Genomic DNA, 19,003 nt, shown 5'->3' with positions numbered 1-19,003 from the left:
AGAGGGCACAGCCTCAATATGAGGACATCCCTTTAGAACAGAGAAGGAATGTCTTTCACCAGATGGTGGTGAATCTGTGGAATTGATTGCCACAGATAGGGAGTCAAAGGTTACGGGGAAAAGGTAGGACAATGGGGTTGTGAGGGATAATAAATCAGTCAAGATGGAATGACAGAGCAGACTTGATGGGCTGAATGGCCTAATTATGCTCCTTTGTGCATGGTCTTAATACACTTATACAGGATAATTTCCTTCACTATAAAGTGCAGGTATCACAGCTTTCTCTCAGCCTATGTTGCCCTGCCACAGGTTCAAATATGTTTACCTGCTGACCTTCCATCTGAGAGAACTACACTGCAGTTACCAAGTCTCAGATTTAGTGGAGAGATCTCGGGGAACCTAACCAACATTACTCTATCAAATGCAACGACTGCATTTTCATACATGTGAATACTGAATTCCTTAAGTTGCAGATAGCTATTCAACATTGCTTTAGCCACAGCTCTGAGTCAGGAAGACCAAAGTTACAACAGTTCCCTACCACTTTTGGCATGAATAACAATTACAGGGTTAGAAAAATAACCCAGACTAGAACCCTCTGCCCCACCATTCAACTGGACAAGGAATATTCAAACTTACTGTTTTCTCATTCTCGGAGGGAAGCTCAAAGACACATCGCAGCTTGGAGTCCATTAAATCATCTGATTTTGCTTCTTTCCACTGTAAAAAAAATTCAGAGACTACACTTAGTGTTAAATCATAATTTCAACACCTTATTGACTGAAACACATTGGGGAATAGCTGCTTCTGATCTGTTTCTTAGAAGCTTCAGATTCAGTAGGAAAAGTGAAGAAATCCACATTGTTGAGTGGTTCGGAACCCAGCCTGGGGTTTTGGCACGTGGCATTGTTACGCACCAAGGCCATCTGCATTACAGCTAATGTGGCTGACTGGCAGTTCAGCTGCATGCTGAAAACTCTGAAATTCAAAAGGGAGCCAGCTCAAAGCTAGCAATGGGGAGCCTGATTGTTTGGTGTATATCTGACAGAAGCAGTCCAAATGCACATAAAAACCTACACACAATCTGACAATAGGTTTGACACTATTAATCTTGAATGTTGAATGGTTCCCTAGTATGATAAAATGAACTCTTGATCTGTCTACCTTATTATAACCTTGCACTGCACTTTCCTATAGCTGTTTATACATTTATTCTGCGGTATTGTTTTACCTTGTACTACCTCAATGCACTCGGTATGAACAGTATGCAAGACAAGGTTTTCATTGTGACAATTATGTGACAATAATCAACTAACTCGAACTCATTGTTTTTCGTCAGTAAGATCTGCTAGAGATAGCAAAAGTCCTGCTTCTTTGTGATTGGAAAGGTTACTTATCTCAACTTGCTCTAATCAGTTGCTTTCCACTGTAAATACAAAGAAGGCTGTACTCAAATAAGTTTAAAGCTGTGGAAAGCAGCAGTGAACTAAAATCCATCATATGGAGCAGATGAATATAGATCTGTGCTATTACATAGGAATCTTCTAGGAGAAGCAAGGTGCATTTGCCAGAAGATGGACAGCAGAAAAGGATGGGATAGAGGGCAGGGTGGGAGCAGGAATTAGGGCAGATGCTAAGTGGATTGGCAAGAGTAAAGCAGTGTCAGAGGGAGGGGGAAGTGGTTGGGACAACACAGACAAGGGTGGCTTTACAGGCTTCAGAATGATCAGATCATTAAGATGGAGACAGAGAAATAATACCTCTGGGAAGAAGGGGGTGAAAAACAAGAACATGAAAGATTTAGTTGTTTGACATTTAGGTGTGCAACCACATGGAATTTTTCACAAGGTTCTAGAATGTAGAACTTTCTTTTCAATGAAGTTGCCCAGAAACCCTGGCATAAAATGTAGAGAAACTAAAGGTGGGTACGTACTACTGCTTCCATGTCTTGGCAGTCTGCCGGAGCAAACATGGATTGAACCATAAATTTGTGCTTGCTTTTCTCATTCGGGTCATAGTCAAAAGGTTGTAGCATCACTGTGAAAAGAAAAGGAAAATGTGTGATTAAAGAATGGATCTGCACTGTTCCAATTATTATTGTTATTCCCCTTGCTGAGCCCTGATTCCACAACTAGCCAATTTTCAGCAGGTTCACTTCATGCAAGTATCACCTATATCATGGGGCACTGCTGTTCAGCTCTGCAAGATTTTTTAGGGGAGCACATGAGAATCTGCAAAGTTACTTTGTCTACATAGGCAATGTATACCCCTTCATGCAGAGAAGCAGCATGTTTCTGATTTTGACATATAAAAGCAGACATTCCCTATCCTCCGTACACACTGTGGCAGCAGGAGAATGTAGCAATTAGTATAACACTATTACACCACCAGCAGTCTGCGTTTAATTCTGCTGTTGTCTGTAAGGAGTTTGTACTTTCTCCCTGTGACCGCATGGATTTTCTCTAGGTGTTCCAGTTTTCTTCCAGGCTCCAAAGACGTACAGATTAATAGGCTAATTGGTCACATGGATTTAATCAGGCAGCATGGGCTCATTGAGCCAGAAGGGCTTGTTACTGTGTTGGATCTCTAAATAAATAAAACTTATCCAATTATCAAAAAGAAAGCAAACAAAAAGAACATTCAAGAGAAATGTGGAAGGAAAATTAACGCTCAAAAATTATGGTACTGTTCTTTTTGGTGATGAGGTTGCTCCCAGAGGCTTCAAATACCCAGTATGACCTGACGGAGTTAGAAATAAGCATCTTGAATTCTTAAGAACATTGGACCCAATTTTCAGGTGAGTAAATATGCTTGAATTAGTTTTGTACAGATTCACGAGGTCAGCAGGAGACGCTCATGGAGTGAGCATTGTTTCAGATTTGCTCCATAACCTTTACTTTTTCTAACCTATGATCACCCTTATTTAACTTACTTTTACCTACACCAAAAGATTCTTGCTATTTTCTTGGACTTATCTTTAAGAGTTTATTGTGAATTTTGAAGAAATGAATACAGAAATGGCTCTTAGATCCTGGCGAGAACCTGGGAAAGATCCTAATGGGAACAGGAAGAAGAAAAAGACCGATCCTAAGAGCACTGAATTGACTTATGAGATATTATTGGAGGTTTTAAATGAAAAATTTGAAGAACGACAAAATTTCAAACAAGATATAAAAGCTTTTCAAGATTATATGGATAAGACGGATTCAGTAGTTAACCAGCAGCAAGTTCTAATTGCAACTTTGCAAGAGGACGCTTGGAAGCGAGACTGGGCTTTGGCTAAGGGAGAGTCCGTGGAAGCAGAGTCCTGGGTTTTGGCTAAGTGGGCTTCGGCGTAAGGGGACTTCGGTAAGCCTGTGTGATTGCTTGCTGAGGGGAAGAAGGTAAGGTCGCTAGGTGCTTTTTAGACTTATTCTATCAATCCAGTTCAGGTATGGGGGAGACAGTCAGAGCAGTGGTGTGCTCCGTATGCAGTATGTGGAAAGTCAGGGTCAACACAGTTGTCCCTGATGACCACACCTGCAAAAGGTGCATCCAGCTGTAGCTCCTATCAGCCCGAGTTAGGGAGTTAGAGTGGGAGCTGGATGAACTATGGATCATTCGGGAGGCAGAGGCAGAGATAGATAGGAGTTATCAGGAGGTAGTCACACCAAAAATCCAAGAAGTAGGCAGATGGGTGACGGTCCAGAAAGGCAGGGGGAGCAGGCAGAGAGAGCAGAGCACCCCTGTGGCCATTCCCATTAACAATAAGTATACTGTACTGGATACTGTTGATGGGGATGACCTACCAGGAATGAGTTGTAGTGGTCCTGCCTCTGGCACAGAGGTTGAACCCTCAACTAGGAAGGGGAGGAGGAAAGAGAAGAGAGCGATAGTTTTAGGGGATTCTATAGTCGGGGGGCAGATAGGAGATTTTGTGGGGCAGATCGGGAGTCTCGGATGGTATGTTGCCTCCCTGGTGCCAGGGTCCGGGACATCTCAGATCGGGTGCAGGCTATTCTTGAGAACGAGGGCATGAACCCAGACGTAGTGGTTCATGTAGGGACCAATGATGTAGGTAAGGTGAGTGAGGAGGTCCTGCTTAGAGAGTTCAGGGAGTTAGGAGTGAAGCTGAAAGGCAGGACCTCCAGGGTGACAATCTCAGGATTGCTACCTGTGCCACGTGCGAGTGAGGCGAAGAATAGAATGATTATGCACATTAATACGAGGCTGAGAGCATGGTGCAGGAAGGAAGGGTTCTGGTTTTTGGATAATTGGTCTTTGTTCCAGGGACGTTGGGATCTGTTTCGAAGGGATGGTCTACATCTGAACTGGAGGGGTACTAACATTCTTGCAGGAATGTTTGCCAGTGCTGCTCGGGGGGGGGGGGGGGGGGGGGGGTTAAACTAGATGTGCAGGGGGTAGGGATCCAGAATATGAGAGAAGATGATATGATGAAGGATAAGGGACAGGTGGGGAATACACGTTTCCCAAATATTAATTGTGTAAAGGAGAAAGGTGAGACAGAACATATGTTGGAAAAGTTACATGTACAGAGGGTTGGTCAGAAGGAGCATGGGGTTAAATGTGTAGAAGGTTTGGGTGATCTTGAGAAGGTCATCAAAATTCAAGGTGCAATTAGCCCAATGGAAGTTCAAGGAGCTGGGTTAGGTACAATAGACAGTGTTTTAAGCAAAGAGAGGAGGAATGGGCTAAGAATTCTATACTTGAATGCGCGTAGTGTCAGAAATAAGACAGATGAGCTTGAAGCTCAGATGAAAATGGGGAACTACGATATTGTTGGGATAACGGAGACATGGCTGCAAGGGGATCAGGCCTGGGAATTGAGTGTACCAGGGTATACGTTCTATTGTAGAGACAGAAATATGGGAAGAGGGGGTGGGGTGGCCCTGTTGGTGAGGAATGAGATTCAGTCCTTAGCAAGGGGTGACTTAGGAACAGGGGAAGTAGAGTCTGTGTGGATTGAGCTGAGGAACAGTAAGGGTAAAAAGACCCTAATGGGTGTTGTGTACAGGCCCCCAAACAGTAGCGTGGATATTGGGAACAAGTTGATTAGGGAGTTAACATTGGCATGTGCTAAAGGTAATGCAGTCGTTATGGGAGATTTCAACATGCAGGTGAACTGGGAGAATCAGGTAGGTGCTGGACCCCAGGATAGGGAGTTTGTGGAGTGTGTAAGGCAGGGGTCAGCAACCTTTACCACTGAAAGAGCCACTTGGACCCGTTTCCCACAGAAAAGAAAACACTGGGAGCCGCAAAACCCGTTTGACATTTAAAATGAAATAACACTGCATACAACTTTTTGTTTTGCCTTTATGCTATGTATAAACAAACTATAATGTGTTGCATTTATGAAATTGATGAACTCCTGCAGAGAAAACGAAATTACATTTCTGCATGCAACAAAAACATTTTGAACTCCGAAAAAAAGACGTTGGGTTGAAGGTTACTTTTAAGTAAAATACTCAACGTCTATTTGAGTCCTTCTTGTATTTATGAAAAACGCCAAACTTAAATTTGCCGCCAGCAGCAAACCAAAAATAATGTCAGCCAGCTGTCAACCTGAAAAATAAAAGGACTATTTCACTGAACAATGAAAACATATGAATATACGTAAAATAATAGGCAATTAAAATATTTATCATACTTGTTCAGGTTGACTCACACCTGACAATGCAGTCGTATTCAGTAGGGATGGATCGATGCTTAGGGGAGTGACCGGGAAGAATAATGTGTTTTCTTCCTCTCTGAACTCACAGAAGCGTTTCCCAAACGATGTTTGCATTGCGATGATTGCAGAATGTAAATACTCCAAATTTATCATGTCGTGACCTTGTTTGAACTCTCTCAAATTGGGGAAGTGAGACTATGTGCCTTTCTGTAAATCTCTGGCAAGCAATGTCAACTTGCGCTCGAATGCCAAAACATCCTCCAACATGTGCAGGCTGTACGTCCTTACCCCGTTGAAGAGCTGTGTTCAGCGTGTTCAGGTGCGCTGTCATGTCTACCATGAAGTGTAGCTTTTCCAGCCACTCTGGCTGTTCCAGCTCAGGAAAGTTGAGCCCTTTGTTGCCCAGGAAAGTTTTCACTTCTTCCAGACACGCGACAAAGCGTTTCAGCACCTCCCCTCTGGACAGCCAGTGATAAAAACACGTTGTAGCGGTGTGCTACACGCAGTCAGTAAACTGCAGTCAAAGATAGCTTTATTCGAACTAAACAGCCTTGCTTTTAAGCCTCCCTCAACCCGCTCCCCATGGGCGCGGATGCTGCAAAAGACACATACTCACAAACCCCCGTAGGCTATCTCCCTTAGCCTGAACGCTGGCTAATTGTGAGCCGGTTCGGATGTGTCAGGAAATGGGTCGCCACAACGTCTTATTTAGATTGTACAAGATCACCATAATCTTCAACTTTAGATTTACATTTCAAAAACTAACAAACTAACATAAAATACATTTTAATTAAATACTGACCATGTAGCAGTGTGCTACTCGCAGCGCTAAAATTACGACACGGAGTCGGTAACTGCAGTCGAAGGAAAAAACTTTATTTGAAATCTTCAGCCTCACTTTTAAGCCTCCCTCAACCTGCCCCCACCCCCCCAATGGCGCAGAGGCTCCAAAGCTCTGTGCTCGCAAACCCCCGTAGGCTATCTAATTGTGAGTCGGTTCAGATGTGCCAGGAAAAGGGTCGCCACAACCAATTATTTCCCAAAGCAACAGGGAGCCGCAGCACAGACGTAAAAGAGCCACATGTGGCTCCGGAGCCGCGGGTTGCCGACCCCCGGTCTAAGGGATGTATTTTTGGAACAGCTTATGCTTGAGGCAACCAGGAACGAGGCTATTTTGGACTTGGTGATATGTAATGAACAGGAATTGATAAGTGATCTTGAAGTAAAGGATCCATTAGGAAGTAGTGATCATAACATGATAAGTTTTTATCTACAATTTGAGAGGGATAAGGGCAGATCAGAGGTGTCAGTGTTGCAATTAAATAAAGGAGACTACGGAGCCATGAGGGAAGAGCTGGCCAAAGTTAAATGGGCGGATGCCCTGGCAGGAAATTCAGTGGATCAGCAGTGGCAGATATTCTTGGGGATAATACAAAAGATGCAAAAGCAGTTCATTCCAATGAGAAAGAAGGATTCAAAGAGGGGGAAGGGGCCACAGTGGTTGACAAAGGAAGTCAGAGATTGTATAGCATTAAAGAAAAAGAAGTATGACAGGGCTAAGATGAGTGGGAATACAGATGATTGGGAAAGTTTTAAGGAACAGCAGATCTTAACTAAAACAGCAATATGGAGAGAAAAAATCAGGTATGAGCTCAGTCTAGCCAGGAATATAAAAGGGGATAGCAAAAGCTTTTTTAGCTATGTGAAGAGAAAGAAGATAGTTAAGAACAATGTTGGCCTCTTGAAGAATGAATTGGGAGAAATTGTTATGGGAAACAGGGAAATGGCAACAGAATTTAATGCGTACTTTAGATCTGTCTTCACCAGGGAGGACACAAGCAATCTCCCAGATGTATGGATGGGCCAGGGTCATAAGATATCAGAGGAATTGAAACAGATTGACTTTAGGAAAGAAACTGTGATGAGTAGACTGATAGGACTGAAGGCTAATAAATCCCCGGGTCCAGATGGTCTGCATCCGAGGGTTCTAAAAGAGGTGGCTCAGGAAATTGTGGATGCATTGGTAATCATTTTCCAATGTTCCTTAGATTCAGGATCAGTTCCTGAAGATTGGAGAGTGGCTAATGTTATCCCACTTTTCAAGAAGGGAGGGAAGGAGAAAACGGAGAACTATCGCCCTGTTAGCCTGTCAGTCGTGGGGAAGATGCTTGAGTCCATTATTAAGGACGAAATAGTGGCATATCTTGATGGCAGTAATAGGATTAGGCCGAGCCAGCATGGATTTACCAAGGGCAAATCATGCTTGACTAATCTGTTGGAGTTTTTTGAGGGTGTAACAAGGATGTTAGACGAAGGTAAGCCAGTGGATGTAGTGTACCTAGATTTTCAGAAGGCATTCGATAAGGTGCCACATAGGAGATTGGTGAGTAAAATCAGAGCTCATGGCATTAGGGGCAGGGTTTCAACATGGATAGAAAACTGGTTGGCAGATAGAAAGCAAAGGGTAGCAGTGAATGGGTGTTTCTCAGACTGGCTGGAGGTGACTAGTGGGATACAACAGGGCTCTGTATTGGGACCACAGCTCTTTACGATTTATGTCAACAATTTAGATGAGTGCATTGAAAACTATATCAGCAAGTTTGCTGACGATACTAAACTGGGTGGCAGTGTGACATGCAAAGAGGACGTTAGGAGAATACAGGGAGACTTGGATAGGCTGGGTGAGTGGGCAGATACTTGGCAGATGTCATTCAATGTGAATAAATGTGAAGTTATCCACTTTGGAAGCAGGAACAAGAGGGCAGAGTATTGTCTGAACGGTGTAGAGTTAGGTAAGGGAGAAATGCAAAGAGACCTAGGAGTCCTACTTCATCAGTCAATGAAGGTGAATGAGCAAGTGCAACAGGCAGTGAAGAGGGCAAATGGAATGTTGGCCTTTATTACCAGGGGAATTGAGTACAAGAGCAAGGATGTCCTTTTGCATTTGTACAGGGCCCTGGTGAGACCACACCTGGAATATTGTATACAGTTTTGGTCTCCAGGTTTAAGGAAGGACATTCTGGCAATTGAGGAAGTGCAGCGTAGATTCACTAGGTTGATTCCTGGGATGGCAGGGCTGTCTTACGCAGAGAGACTTGAGAGATTGGGCTTGTACACGCTGGAATTGAGGAGATTGAGAGGGGTTCTGATTGAAACGTTTAAGATAATTAAAGGATTTGATAGGATTGAGGCAGGAAATATGTTCCAGATGTTGGGAGAGTCCAGTACCAGAGGGCATGGATTGAGAATAAGAGGTCAGTTATTTAAAACAGAGTTGAGGAAGAGCTTCTTCTCCCAGAGAGTTGTGGAGGTGTGGAATGCACTGCCTCGGAAGACGGTGGAGGCCAATTCTCTGGATGCTTTCAAGAAGGAGCTAGATAGATATCTGATGGATAGGGGAATCAAGGGATATGGGGACAAGGCAGGGACTGGGTATTGATAGTGAATGATCAGCCATAATCTCAGAATGGCGGTGCAGACTCGAGGGGCCGAATGGTCTACTTCTGCACCTATTGTCTATTGTCTATTGATAATTGAAAAACTGGAGCAGAAATTACTTTCGACGATTAAACAGGTGGAAACACTTTAAAGCCAAGTGTCGACTTTGAGAATCGGTCCAGAAGACAGAACTTACGCATACTTGGTCTCCCGGAAGGTATTGAACAAGGGGACCCCTCGAAGTACTTTGCTCAACTTTTAAAGGATGCGTTCCCTTCTGTATTCCCAGACAGTCCTCCGTTACTTGATCGCGCTCACAGAATTATGCGTCGTTCACCAAGTGCTTCAGCTAAACCACCGGTTGTAACTGTCCGATTTCATTATGTGCATGTTAAAGAGCAACTTATTCGTGTGGCTCAGCGTGTAGGGATGGTCAAATTTCAAGAATTCAATTTTCGATTAGTGGAAGATTTTAGTCCAGAAGTAATGAAGGCAAGGCTTCTTTTTAAACCTCTGATGTCTGAATGTTATGAGAAAAATCTAAAACCTGCGCTCTTATACCCTGCGAAGCTCAGAATATCGCCTCCCAATGCATCACGGCATGTTTTCTTTTCTACATCTGAAGCAAGAAGTTTTTTGAATGAGAACTTCCCTACTGCTACGAATTCTCATCTCTCATAAATGAGTGATTTTGATCGTTGCAAGATGGTTTTTGTTTCCGAAACCAGATTTGTTTCTGGCTATTGGTGTAGGTTTACTCTATATTTTATACTCTAGTTAAAGTTTTTTTTTGATGTACTATTCTTTTTATTTTACTTACCTCAATCGCTGTACTTTAGCTTTGGTCATTTTTATTAATCCTTCGAAGGTGAATTTTTTTTTTACTAAGATGGCGGTTTCTTCTCTAAAATATTTCTGTTTTTTTTATTTCGCCTTTTTTTCTCTCATCTTCTTCCTATAATGCATTTCTTATTACAGTTTAAATTTTTTTTTGGTTTGTTTGGGTTTTAACCCGATTTATAAGTTACTAGTGATTATATTCTTTTTGTTTTTTTTACTACCAATTATATTAAGAAGTTTGGTTTTAGTATAGCGATTATTATTTCTTTAGTGTTTGGATGGATCTTTTTTATCCCTTATATACGGAGTTGCCTTCTGCTGATATGGGTGTAGATTGTTTCATCTCTCCTTTTTCCCAGCCTTTTCCTAGCTGGGGAGATCTTTTCTCTTCTTGGGTGGGGGGTGGGAGGTGTTTTTCTAAATCTTATGTTCTTTACATCAGTTTTTTTTAGTTTCTTCATTTGGGCTGATTTTAAACTACTAAGATGTCCGCGATGTCGTCACTTCCAGGTCCGCCTCTTATTTTTGTTCCTCTTGCAGGTGCATGTCATAATTTGGTTAACCCTTTATATACCAAAGGGTTGATTTCAGAAATATGGCTCAGACCATTAATTTTGTCTCTTGGAATACTAATGGCTTAAACCATCCGATTAAATGGAAAAAGATTTTCAAAGTATTCCAAAGACTTAATGCATATATTATTTTTGTACAAGAAACTCATGTGAGGAAAGAGGACAATTCTTGCTTTTTTAGGTTTTGGAGGGGTCAACAGTACCATTCGAATTCAAATGCTAAAGTAAAGGGAGTTTCAATTTTTATTGACTCCTCTATTGCATTTGTCCAGCACGATATCTTTTCGGATCCGAATGGTAGATTTTTGTTAATTACTGGCTTACTTTTTAACAAAAAGGTTGCTATGGTTAATGTTTATGCTCCAAATGTGGATTATCCTGATTTTTTTAAGTCCTTATTTACTTCTCTACTTAATCTAAATGAATATAAGTTAATAATGGGTGGTGGTAATTGTTGTTTAAATCCTTTGTTGGACAAATCTATATCTGCTCAGACTTTACCTAATAAGTTGGCCACTTATATTAACTCTTTTTTGACTGATAATGGAATTTTTGATATTTGGAGATTTCGGCATTCTAAGGACAAAGAGTTTTCATTTTTCACACGTTTATCATTCCTACTCAAGAATTGATTATTTTTTTATTGACTCTTGTTTTATTCCATCGGTAATTGGTTTAATTATGATATTATAGCCATCTCTGACCATGCTCCATTAAAACTTTCTATTAAATTTACGGATACAGCTTCTAGTGCTAGACAATGGCGATTTGATTCTACCTTACTGCAAGATCCGGAGTTTATTAAATTTATGAAGGAACAGATAGATTCCTTCTTTTCAACTAATTCCACAGATGATATTTCTTGCGGAACACTTTTAAAGCATATATACATGGACAGATTATCTCCTACTCCGTTGGTCTGAGAAAACGCATTAAGAAGGAAACTCTTCTATTGGTTGATAAAATTAAAGAGATTGACAAGAAATATTCGACTACTCCTAGTAAGGAGCTTTACAAACAAAGGGTTGAACTTCAAATGGAACATAGTTTATTACTTACATTTTCGATTGAAAATCAATTAATGAAAACCAGATCTGATTTTTATATACATAGTGATAAATCGGGTAAACTGTTAGTCAATTGAAGAATGCTTTGGTTAAACGTCAAATTACTAAGATTCGTCAGCAGAATAGGGATCTGACAGTTAACCATGATGAGATAAACAAATCATTTCAAGATTTTTATACCTCCCTGTATCATTCTGAATTCCCTCATGATTATAATACCATGTGTGATTTTCTCGGGAAACTGAATTTTCCAAAATTATCATCAGATGATCTTTCAATATGAGAAACTCCTATTACGGATGCAGAAATTAAAGGGGTTATTTCCTCTACGAATTCTGGGAAAGCACCAGGTCCAAATGGGTATACAGTAGAATTTTTAAAATGTTTTTCCCGCTACTCTTTCTCCTTGGTTATGCAGGGTTTTTGAAGAAGCAATTAGTTTGGGTAATCTGCCACAATCTTTTTATAGAGTTTCCATTACTTTAATATTGAAGAAAGATAAAGACCCTACTGACTGTACATCCTAGTATAGACCAATATCTTTACTGAATGTAGATTCCAAGATCTTTTCCAAGTTACTGGCATCCAATCTGGAGAAGGTATTACCCCAAATTATTTCGGAAGATCAAACTGATTTTATTAAAAATCGCTATTCTTTTTTCAATGTTAGGAGATTATTGAATATTGTTTATACTCCTTCACATAGCACTTCAGAATGCGTCTTTTCACTAGATGCGGAAAAAGCATTTGATAGAGTTGAATGGCCATACTTATTTAATATGCTTGAGAAGTTTAATTTTAGTCCGACATTCATTTCCTGGATTAAACTCCAGTAACCTCGGTGCTTACTAACAATCAAAGATCTCCCTTTTTTTGTTTATTTCGGGGTACTAGGCAAGGCTGTCCTCTTAGTCCATTATTATTTGATATTGCTTTCGAACCCTTGGCAATTGCTATCAGAGAATCACAGAACATTTTTGGCATTAATCGTGGGACGGATATACATAAGCTATCATTATATGCAGATGATTTATTATTATTTATTTCAGATCCTGAGAAATCCATTCTTGCAGTTATATCATTGTTGGCTCAATTTAGTAATTTTTCCAGGTATAAATTAAATCTTAACAAGAGTGAATTGTTTCCTTTAAATAGACAATTTTATAATAGGGATTAAAATCACAAAAAACTATAAGGACTTATTTAAGGTTAATTTTTTACCCCTCATCAATCAGATTAAATGTTTGTTTACTAAATGGTCACCAGTATCTTTATCTCTGATAGGTCGGATTAATGCTATTAAGATGGTTATTTTACCCAAGTTTTTATATATATTTCAAGCTGTACCAATTTTTATTCCGAAATCTTTTTTTGCTAATGTTGATTCAAAAATTTCCTCATATATATGGCAGAATAAAAATCCTAGATTAGGTAAAATATATTTACAGAAGGCAAGGAAGGTAGGTGGATTGGCATTGCCTAATTTTAGATATTATTGGGCAGTTAATATCCGATATTTGATATGTTGGTTAAAGGATTGGGATTTATCTTTTAGCCCTCATTGGGTGAACCTGGAAATTAAATCTGTACAAGGATTTTCATTGGGTTCTATTTTAGGGTCTTCTCTTCCCTTTGCTCTTTCTAAATTGCCAAAACAAATTGACAATCCGATAGTTAAACATACTTTAAGTATATGGTTTCAATTTCGGAAATTTTTTGGGTTGTTTTAAATATTCCTATTGTATCCAATTGCTTTTTTTATCCTTCTATTATAGACTAAGCTTATTCAGCTTGGAAGACTAAAGGATTACTACGATTTTCCGATTTATTTTTGGATAATTGTTTTATGTCTTTTGAACAATTATCTAATAAATATAATTTGCCTAGATTTCATTTTTTTAGATATTTACAGATTAGGAATTTTTTAAACACTGTACTTCCTACTTTTCCAAATTTTGTGTCTTCAGGTATTTTGGAGAATTTGTTTGAACTAAATCCTTCTCAGAAAGGGCTAATATCAAAACTTCAGAATATAATTATGAAGATACGTTCAGAGACCTTCTATAACAGGGGTGTCAAATTCATTTTAGGTCACGGGCCGGATTGGGCAAAATGCAGCTTCATGCGGGCCGGATCAGTCGGGCGCGTGCGAACGCAGCTTTCATTGCCTCCGTTTTTTCAGCCTGTTCTCATGTGTCTCAGTCTCTGCTATAACTACAAAGTGTTTCACTTCACAAATTCCGTTTCTTATGAAGAATACTGCTGAGCAAGCATTATTTTTATGATTGGTATTAACTTACAATCATAGGCTTCATATCGCCGGGCCATTAATAATTAAAATAATAGATCTATCTAAAATGATCTCGCGGGCCGGATATAATTGTACGCTGGGCCGGATATGACCCGCAGGCCTTGAGTTTGACACCTATGTTCTATAAGATTAAAAAGATTAAAACTTAACCTTACTATCCCTATTGAGAATTGGGATAAAATTCTTCAATTACTTAATACATCATCTATATGTGCTAAACATTCATTAATACAGTTTAAGGTTGTGCATAAGGCTCATATGTCCAAGGATAAATTGGCTCATTTTTATTCCTATATAAATCCTATTTGTGACAGATGTCATTCTGAGATAGCGTCTTTAACTCATATGTTCTGGTCGTGTCCGCTTTTGAAAACATATTGGAAAGACATTTTTGATATTATTTCTACGGTATTGAACATTGATTTACAACCTCATCCTATAACTGCAATTTTTGGTTTACCAATGATGGACTCACTCCATTTATCCTCTTCTGCTTGTTGAATGATTGTATTTTTTACATTAATGGCTAGAAGATCTATTTTGTTGAATTGGAAAGAAATTAATCCTCCTACTGTATTTCATTGGTTTTCTCAAACTATGTTATGTCTACATTTATAAAAAAATTAGAAGTGTTGTATTTGATACTTCTATTAAATTTGAAAAGATATGGAGACCATTTATTCAATATTTTCACATGATGTAATATGTTCCAAGCCTATTTGTTTTTTCAGTTTCGATTTTATATATGTTGAGATCGGAGTTGACGACACTGATGATTTTGTATTTTTGTGAGATATTATAAGCAGCCCTTTTTTCCCCCATTTTTTCTTTTTTCGTTTTTTCCTTATTAGTTATTAGATTAGTTTTTTTGCATAAATTTTTTTCTTTCTCTTTTTTCTGTTTTTTTAAATATATATATTATGATATACCTAGATTTGCCTTGTTTATTTGTTACTTGTATTGTCCATGATTTGGGAATACTCATTTATACTGTAACTATTGCCTATGTATTCTTTCATGTTCAGTTGTAATGTGTATGTTTGTAATCCTATTATCTATGTATCAATTTTATTTTGTTGATATTATTATTATTAATAATAATAATAATAAAAAGATTGAAAAAGAAAGAAAGATTCACACTGATGAGGTAGGATTGCTGCACATTGGCATTGAGAGACAAATCAAATGGATGGTCAATATTCAGAAAGGATTCAATTGCTATGTATCAATAGGGACTGTATCAGCATAAAATTGAGAAGAAATCAATTTAATAGGAAAAGAACCTTAAGGATATGGTCTACATTAAATGCTATCAAACAGGTGTTGCATTTTGGGAGATCAAATATAAAGGGAAAGTACACAGTTAATGGTGGGACCCTTAACAGCACTGAAGTACAGAGAGATGCTGGGGTCCAAGTGCATAGAACCCTGGAAATGGCTGCACAAGACAACAGAGTAGTAAAGAAAACATATGGCATGCTTGTCTTTATTAGTTGAGGCACTGAGTTTAAGAGTCAGAAAGTTATATTGTAGATTTATAAAACTGGTTCAGCCCCATTGGCAGAATTGCATTTAATTCTAATCATCCAATTATAGGAAGGATGTGGAGGCTATGGAGTTGATGCAGAAGAGGTTTACCAGGATGCCACCTGGATTTGAGTACATGCTACAAGGACAGGTTGGACAAACAAGGGTTGCTCTCTCTGAGGCAGCGGAAGCTGACAATAAGAGAAATAGACAGCAGATATCTATTTCCATGGATTGAAATGTCTAATACCAGAGGGGACAGGTTCAAAGGAGATGCACAGGGCAAGGTTTGTTTTTAACAGTGTGTGGTGAACACTTGTAATGTGCTGCCATTGATGGTGGTGGAGGCAGATATGATAGAGGCTCTTATGAAGACACATAAATATGTAGCAAATAGAAGGATATCAACAATGGGCAGGCTGAGGGGATTAGTTTTGTTAGTTCTGCATAGAATAATGGGCCAAAGGGCCTGCCCCTGTGCTCTGATGGTCCAGATTCTATCAGTGGGGATGAAGTACAGGAAATCTGTAGAGGAGCAGTAAAAAATACAACATAACAAAGAAATTCAGGCCCAGAGGTTACCGACAAAACAACTGTGAGCTAAGAGAGTATGTGCTTAAAAGAGTGTACACACATAGCAATCTATGGGTAGGGAAGTATAACTGTAGGAATTGCATATTTGTGCTGTTTCAAGGTGGCCTCAGATACAGCAAAATAACCTGAACTTTGCCAATTAAACATTGATGTTCATTGGTCATGCTATATAATAATCATTAAAAAACTATATTCACTATGTTCCTCCAAACAATTCATTTCTGAATTGAGATTTATTTTTTATTCTTACTTTTATTCCTCTCAATGCAAAACTATATCTTTGCCCAGTTTAACTAAATCCCGCTTCAACCTTCTTTGCTAAATGATTTCTGTTTGTGCCATTAATTAGAAACCTCCTTGGTTGTGACACTCGGTGGTCACTTTATTAGCTATGCCTGTACACCTGCTTGTTACTGCAATTATCTAACCACCTATCATGTGCCAGCAGCTTAATGCATAAAAGTACATAGGCATGATCAAGAGTTTCAGTTGCTGTTCAGACCAAACATCAGAACGGAGAAGAAATGTGATCTAAGTGACTTTGAACATGGAATGATTATTGGTGCCTGATGGGGTGGCGAGTATCTCAGAAACTGCTGATTTCCTGGGATTTTTACGCAGTCTCTAGAGGTTACAGAGAATGGTGCAAAAAGCAAAATAAAACATCGTAGCTGCAGTTCTGTGGGTGGAGAACAACTTGTTAACGAGAGAAGTCAGAGAGAATGGCCAGACTAGTTCAAACAGTGGGAAGGTGACAGTAGCTCAAGTACTGTAAATTCCGGACTATAAGCCGCTACTTTTTTCCCACGCTTTGAACACTGCGGCCTATACTACGGTGCGGCTAATGCATGTTTTTTTTTCATGCCGCCAAAAACATTTTGCCTCGTAACAGTAGACCAATAAAATTGATGAGTAGTTCACAGAGGTCCAATGAAATTGTACGATAAATCAAGCGCACTTTCACAATTAAATTATTGTAAATCAGTCATTTGTACTCACCCTCATCAACATGGAAAACACTCGAAGAAAAGCATATGATGCAGCTTTTAAGTTAAAGGCGATCAATCTGGCGGTTAAAGAAGGAAATCGAGCTGCTGCACATAATCTTGGCATAAATGAATCAATGGTGAGACGGTGGAGACGCCAGCATGAAGAACTGAGTCAATGCAAAAAGACGACAAAAGCTTTCAGAGGTAATCATAGCAGATGGCCCGAACTTGAAAACTTTCTTGAAGACTGGGTTAACACACAGAGAGCAGGCGGCCGCAGTGTTTCCACTGTGCAGATCAGACTGAAGGCTAAAGCAATCGCCACCAAAATGAAAATCGAAGATTTTAGAGGTGGGCCATCGTGGTGTTTTAGATTTATGAGACGAAAAGGCCTGTCCGTCAGAGTACGCACGACTCTGTGTCAGCAGCTCCCTCCTGACCACGAGGAAAAACTTGCTAACTTCCGCACATTCACTCAAACAAAGATAGCGGAGAATTCCATCGGGCCAGATGATATCATAAATATGGATGAAGTACCTTTGACGTTTGACCTGCCTCTCACTCGGACTGTTAATAAAAAAGGTGACTCGTCCATCACACTGAAAACAAGTGGCCATGAGAGAACGCATTTTACTTGTGTTCTGAGCTGCACAGCATCCGGACTAAAGCTTCCACCGATGGTGATTTTTTAAGCGGCTGACAATGAAAGTTCAGTGAAAGCTGCCATCAAGAGTACAAACTCAATTCCAGCTGTGATTCCTGGAACCACGAAGTATTTGCAGCCACTGGACATCAGCGTGAACCGGGCATTTAAAGTGGCACTGCGCGTTGAGTGGGAGGCTTGGATGACGAGCGGCGAGAAATCCTTTACCAAAACAGGACGCAGGCGAAGAGCATCTTTAACTCAACTCTGCCAGTGGATCCTAAATGCATGGAGCCGTGTCACAACATCCACCATCACCAGCGGGTTTCGAAAGGCTGGACTGTTGCGTGATGAAGAGGACCGCGTGCGCTCAAGTGAGAGCGACAACGAAGAGACTGAAGTGAGTGATGAGATCCTGAGGTTTTATTCAATTCGGACACTGAAGGACTTTGATGGTTTTAGTGCGCAGGAGGAAGATGAAGAAGGCGATCAATAACTTTTCCTGGTAGGCTGCAGTATATATATATTTTTTTTACCAGTCGTTAGGAGATATTGGAATGTTGTTCGTGCACTGTTCAGTAAAAAAGTATACGCAACGTAATTTGTGTTACCGATACGTATGTATATTTAAAAGTAGCTGTGTTACAGGCACTGTTCGAAAAAAAGCATTTGCAATATATATTTGTTTATGTTACCATACAGATTTAATTAAAAGTTAAAAAATCCTCACGTGTAATATCTTTCTGTGTAAATATCTCATATTACAACGTGGGACACCTGCGGCTTAAAATCCGGTGTGGCCTGTACAAGTACAAAATTGATTTTCTTTCTAAAATTAGAGCGTGCAGCTTTTAATCAGGTGTGCTCTGCAGTCTGGAATCTACGGTAACCATGCAATACAACAGTGGTGTGCAGAAGAGCATCACCGAATGCGCAACACGTCGAACATTGAAGTGGATGGGCTACAGCAGAAGACCACACCAAGTTCCACTCTTGTACCTAATAAAGTGGCCAGTGAGTGTATATAACAATTGGAATAATTACTCTGATCAATAGAGGGTGACTTACCTACAATAAGAGACTGCAACAAAGGAAATATTTATGGTGAAATTGGGAATAATTCTGAGATCTGATGTAACAATGCTTCCTATTTTGGTGTGTTGGCTTAGTAAGGAAGGCAATGATTAAATTGTATTCAGATAAATAAAGTGGATTAAAATTATAGAAAGAAATTAGTTCTTCAAGTATTACTAAAACATAAAATGGGCAAGTTGCAATTCACTGTGGCATCAGGTACATCCCTTAACTTCATTCTTACTACAGATCTTTACATTTTGTTGGGATGGATTGC

At 39.7% G+C, this 19,003-nt stretch overlaps 1 protein-coding gene across 2 annotated transcripts in view; it reads right to left on the bottom strand.

Annotated features, from left to right (window-relative positions):
- Positions 1–19,003, bottom strand: part of vapb (VAMP (vesicle-associated membrane protein)-associated protein B and C) — a 76,971-nt gene that overhangs the window by 6,754 nt on the left and 51,214 nt on the right. For both annotated transcript variants that reach the window (XM_059980372.1, XM_059980373.1), the window contains 2 exons: positions 1,934–2,037; positions 640–720 (listed from right to left, as the gene is read on the bottom strand). In XM_059980372.1, coding sequence (XP_059836355.1) covers positions 640–720; positions 1,934–2,037 — 185 coding nt within the window. The remainder of the gene's footprint in view (positions 1–639; positions 721–1,933; positions 2,038–19,003) is intronic.

The sequence above is a fragment of the Hypanus sabinus genome, chromosome 9 (genome assembly GCF_030144855.1).
Source record: "Hypanus sabinus isolate sHypSab1 chromosome 9, sHypSab1.hap1, whole genome shotgun sequence".
Lineage (NCBI taxonomy): Eukaryota > Metazoa > Chordata > Chondrichthyes > Myliobatiformes > Dasyatidae > Hypanus > Hypanus sabinus.
The sequence above is the reverse complement of the archived record's forward strand: the minus strand, read 5'-3'. Positions and strand labels throughout refer to the sequence as shown.